Source organism: Ranitomeya variabilis, chromosome 1, assembly GCF_051348905.1.
Source record: "Ranitomeya variabilis isolate aRanVar5 chromosome 1, aRanVar5.hap1, whole genome shotgun sequence".
Classification (NCBI taxonomy): Eukaryota; Metazoa; Chordata; class Amphibia; order Anura; family Dendrobatidae; genus Ranitomeya; species Ranitomeya variabilis.
The window spans coordinates 1,145,252,125-1,145,257,947 of NC_135232.1; the positions used below are offsets into that span (position 1 = coordinate 1,145,252,125).

The window sequence follows — 5,823 nt, forward strand, 5'->3', positions numbered from 1 at the left end:
ATCAGTGACATCTGAGGTGGAATGGTGCTTAGAGAAAGAGAAAAAAGTGATTTGATGATGGAAATAATCAGATTGTAAAAGATCGAAACTGGAACAAGAGGAATGAAAAATGTGAGAAACCAGGAACAATATGTGGAGCTCAAGGGTTCCCACAGAACAATGGAGGAACACCAAATGTGGATTGTTGGGCTGGAGACAGCAGAGCTGCCGCCATCTTCATCTCATACAGTGGCTGAGATTGTCCTCAGTATCAGCTGAGGTGAGAAAGCAGCAGACCCTGACCAGGAGAAGATGGCACTAAGTACTAAGATCTCCTCTAATTGTCCCATCACATCTCATTGTATGGAGATGAGGAGCCCATCTTCCCAATTTCTAACCAAGAGATTAATTAAACAATTGTGAAGCCATACCAAATGGGTGGGAGTTTTAAGGAATAACGGAAAACAACAACAAAGATGAAACTACCCAAATAAATGAAACAAAGATGGAGATGTTTTGTGATTCACCTGAGGGGTTTGACTGATTGTATTTTGTATGCGCATTAGTTCTATTTCTACCAAGTCTCTCCATGGAAGATCGAACACATTATACATTGATGTTTAGGCTATATAAAATGATATACAGATTACTAATTACCACTTTAGTCACTTTACAAACCTACCCCCTTTTTACTTCCGTTTTTTAATTGTTTATATTTTTATTGTTATGTAATAAAGTGATACTTTTTTTAATTTATTTGGGCAGTTTGATCTTTGTTGGTGTTTTCAAGAGATTAATTATACTAAAGACACTGATACAAAGAGTGTAAAAATGTGTTTAAAATAGTAAGGACATTAAAAAAAGGAAAAGAAAACTTCAGTGGCACAAAAAGCAAAACTAGTGAATTGCTATTAAAAATTATCAATAATCCAAGTAAAGTAAAAAAAAAGTTAAGTCAACTGTTATTAAACCCAGTCACTTACACATGTAAAGACATTGTGAAATTAAAAATGTAAAAATTATCAGATCTGTCGTAAGAAAAAAAAAAAAAATAATAGCAATTCTGGAACAAAAAGAATAAAACCAGTGAATGTCATCTACTGAATGTATTCAATAGAAATAAAATGTAAATATTACATTCTACAATCATCTAAATTATCTGTAAGAATAAAGGAGGAAAATTTTACTTTGAAAATGACAAAATGAAAAAGGTATTTCACAATATACTAAAAATGTTTCAATGATGAAATCCATTTAAAATGTAAAAGATGGATGTATATAAAGTGAGATGGAAAATGTCACTAAAAATACATAATATAAGAGCTCGGAGCTGGACCCCCGTATTACCCCATGAGAGCCCACCCTGGCAGCAGAGAGGAGATCATTATGGATCTGTAATGTCCGGTTATTACACATTTCGTGCCTCATCAATGTAGAAAGTGACTTTGTGTCTCTTGCTCGGTTTTGGTCCTGGAGATCTCCTGAGATCTGGGGATCTCTCCTCAGTGTAATATATCATTAGAGCAATTCTCTATAATTACCGGGACCAGCGAGAACAGCAGATATGGAGACATACGGGGGGCTCTGCCCTCAGAGGATATCAGGCTGCTATTGATAGCGGGGGGCTGGAGATCTGGAGATAATTGTATACAACTTATCTGATGGGATCTGGATATGATTGGTAAAGATGGCAATAAAAATATTAATAATAATAATTAGCCTTTTAAAGCAATAATGTAAATTGTACTCACATCCTATAAACTCCGTCTTTATCTAATTTCTATCCATCCATTATTTCTATTTCTACCGGTGTAGAACGATGAATAAATAAGTAGATAAGTTATGAGATAAATACTAGGCAGATATACATAATAGATTAATAGTTAATAAATTTGTAAGATGTAGAGTTAGACCCGTAGACACTGATTTATATATTTCCATCTCCTATGGAGATCCATTAATAATTACCCTAAATATGAGCTGTATACACAGATGAGCAGATACCAGAATCCTGCGCCTGTGGACGGGTGGATCACAGGTCGGTATATAGACACGTGGATATAGAGATAATTGTGGAGTCGTTACAGGTGTCCTGTTGCCCCTGGATTTTGGGGCCAGCTGGGGGAGGTTGTAGGAAGCTTTGCCCCATGGCCATGTCCTCTCCTCTCGGGGGCAGTGTGGGGTCTGTGTGCCGAGCCCACTCCTCCACTCTCAGTGCTGATCTCTGCTCTGGGCTATTCACATGCTAATAGTGTATTTACATTTCACAGAGCGCAGCCCTGGATATAAGGGGGCTCAGAGCTCAGGACCCTACATTCTCCAGCAGAGATCACCTGCTCCTGGTACTTCACCACCTGAGGATACTTTGCCTTCTCCCTGCCATCATGCAGCCTACTCCCATCTTCCCAGGACTTGGACATCACTTGGCTCAGGCTCCTGCTCTGCCAGCGGCCATTCAGGAGCAGACAACACCCAGGAAAGCCTTTGATATTGATTCCCTACTATCCAGGGAGGACAGACCGGCTCCCCGAGTGATTGTGGAGGAACCCGCCTGGCAGATGCCCCCTGCACCCCATGGCTACTCCTATGGGGCCATGTCCTACCCTCCAGTATTTCTCTGCCAACCTGCAGCCTTCCCCAGCTATGTCCAGCCCCAGCAGCACTACGGACCACTCAGTGGAGGGTGTCGATGTCCGTACCCCCTGTGCAGCCACAGAGGTGAGTCCACACTCCTCATCTTGTTATATTCTACAAAATTAGTTGTGGTGCTAATAATCTTTACAAAACGTTGGTTAGATCAGGAGAGATGTGGATTTTTATTCTTCAGGTTTATTGCTGAGACTTGTATTTCTCACATCAGGATAGTTATCTTGGATCTCACTTGTAGAAGTTGTAGCTCTGTGCGCTCCAGTCCTAGGTTCGCTCATACTTTCCTTCCTGTGGTAACAGCGCCACCTTCTGCTTCTTCCAGGATATACGTCCTTCACCAACTGTCCAATAGGATCTCTGCCCTGCAAAACTGGACCCTCCAAACTGAAGAGGATTAGGACGGTCTTCACTCCAGAGCAGCTAGAAAGGCTGGAGCAAGACTTCCTGAAGCAGCAGTACATGGTGGGGACAGAACGAGTGGACCTGGCTGCCTCACTTGGCCTCACAGAAACCCAGGTAAGAGCCGGTACATGCACTTTTTTTAATGTTGTCCTTAACTTGAGCCCTTTTTGGTTTGACAATGTATTTTTCTTTTTTGTAGCAGAACAAATTTGCTTCGTAATTTTCCTATATACAGCTCTGGCAAAAATTAAGAGATCACTGCAAAATGTTCAGTTTATCTGATTTTTCTCTTTATAGGTATATTTTTGAGTAAAATGTAAATTGTTCTTTTAGTCTATAAACTTCTGACAACATGTCTCCGAAGTTCCATGCAATAAATTTTGTATTTTTTTTCTGACAAAGAAAAATGGTCAAAATAAAAAAAACAAAAAAAACCCACAGTGCTTTCAGACCTCAAATAATGCAAAGATATTAATGTTTTACCTCAGGAAGAGTTCAAAAATCAATATTTTGTGGAATAACCATGGTTTTTAATCACCGCTTTCATGCGTCTTGGCATGCTTTCCACCAGTCTTTCACACTGCTTCTGGTACAGAAATGTAAGCAGTTCTTCTTTGTTTGATGGCTTGTGACTATCCATCATCCTCTTACCTCTTAGAGGTTTTCAGTGGGGTTCAGGTCTGGAGAATGGGCTGCCCATGACAGGGTTTTGATGTGGTGGTCTCATAATTTGGATTACTGTGACGTAACTAAAGTCTCACATTTTCTTTAGATCCCAGATCTCAACAATGTCTTCTCCTTTGTTCACAGGTGAAGGTCTGGTTCCAGAACCGAAGGATAAAGTGGAGAAAGCAAAGTCTGGAACAGAAAAACGCCAAGCTGTCAAAATTTGGAGTCCTACCCAAAGAACCACCAGCCATAGACCCCACGAAGATTGAAGGAGAGGAGGAGGTGGATGTGGATCAGTAGATCTCCACCACTTTATCTCCTCTTGACCATTAAGGAAGAGTCAGAAAGCCATATGACTCAGATAGGGTTGACAACGCAATGCTTGGACTGGCCGATGGCCCTCCCCACATGAGCGAGATAGCATTTATTTTTATGCAGCTGTTATGCTTGTGTCAGGAGAGCTGATAGCCAGTCTAAGTGTTGCAAACCCAATTTAAGTTATCCGGCCTTCTGCTTCTTCCCCAAGTATGGAGGAGTCTGCAGGCAACTACAGGATGTTTCTGTCCTTTGCAAAAAAAACTACCATGGACAATGAGACTCAACGATCTAGTCACTTGGTGCAGAAACATCATCTTTGGAAAAGCCTAACCCTACTTGTGCTCCAACCAGGAAGACACCAAGCAAGAGTTGTATGATGGACTTTTTCATCTCCCTATGTGTGGTAGACCTCTTACACTTTGCATGACACTTTAGATTCCAATTTTGTAGGCCAATTGGGCATCTCGGATCTTTGTTATCCAGGAATTCATAATCTTGCAACCATCTTCCAGAAATAAATGGTTGATGTATAATTTTAGGATAGGGGTTTGGGTGGTGAAAAAAGTCTCCGAGCCGCTCATTGGAAGGAGATTAAGGCGCAGTATATACGATTTGTCCCTCATCTTACTGTGGTCCTTTCTAGTAACTGTGTTACTGTTACCCTTTATATTTGAGTTGTCTCAATGCATCATGCACTATTCTCCTATTTGCTGCAGAGTCAAGTAACCTAGGACTGTAGTTGTGGATTTCTTCAAGTTTTACCCTTTAACACTATCAGTACTGGGAAACTTGGCTCTGCCTGTATAATATTAATACCCCCTCAATGACCTTCTGATTGGCTGGAGACTGTTCAGCCCGTCCCCTGTCCTATCATACATCTCGGCCCCTATGGTGGCTCGTGAAGGACCATTGTCATTTATATTTGTTTCTTTTATTTAAATCAGATGTTTTATACTGATATTTATTCTATACGTAATTTTAAATAAAACCTTTTTTATACTTATTACCAAATTATCTTTCTGTTGTCAATTTCTTCTCTTAGCATTCGTTCTCATTGACGATGAGCGAATGTCCTCGGAGAACATGTTATCGGGCATGCTCAGGTGCTATCTGAGTATCTTGGGCATGCTTGAATAATATGTTCTAGTCCCCGCCGCTGCAAGTCTCGCGGTTGTTAGACAGTCGCAACACAAGAGGATTTCTGTACAAACAGGAAATCCCTGCATGTGTGGCGGCTGACTAAAAGCCACGACACATGCTGCCGCGGGGACTCGAAAATATTATCCGAGCACGCCCAAGATACTCAGATGGCACCTGAGCATGCCCGATAACACGTTATCTGAGGACGGTCGCTCTTCACTAGTTCTCAAGTATCTTATTGTAATGCTCAACGCTCCTAAAAACATTAACCTCTTCACGACTTATGACTTATTATTATGTCTTATCTTGTGTCTTCCCTTTTGATGAGGCTCCGGCGCTGAGCCGGCATCTTTTCCAGCACATGACAGCTAGTTTCAAAGTAGAAAAAGTTTTTAAAAATATTTAAAAAAAATATATATAAAAGTTCAAATCGCCCAATTCAAAATAAAACAAGAACAAAAAAACCCCCACATATTTGGTATAAGAAACGGCCGATCTATCACTCTATAAAAATAATTATTCCAATCAGTATGCAACGTAGCAAAAAGAGAAAACTCCAGAGTTCCTTTTTTTTTTTTTTTTTTTTTTGGTCACCGCAACCTAAGCCAACAAATTTAAGATTTTTTTTTTTCACCACTTAAATAAAAAAGAACCTATAATTCTTTG

At 40.3% G+C, this 5,823-nt stretch overlaps 1 protein-coding gene across 1 annotated transcript; it reads left to right on the forward strand.

Annotated features, from left to right (window-relative positions):
• The first annotated feature begins 2,279 nt into the window (after positions 1-2,279).
• Positions 2,280-4,918, forward strand: LOC143793100 (homeobox protein not2-like). Its single transcript, XM_077279743.1, has 3 exons — positions 2,280-2,697; positions 2,951-3,144; positions 3,841-4,918. The coding sequence occupies exons 1-3, from the start codon at positions 2,364-2,366 to the stop codon at positions 3,997-3,999; spliced, it is 687 nt and encodes a 228-aa protein (XP_077135858.1). The 5' UTR covers positions 2,280-2,363; the 3' UTR covers positions 4,000-4,918.
• The last annotated feature ends 905 nt before the right edge of the window (positions 4,919-5,823 follow it).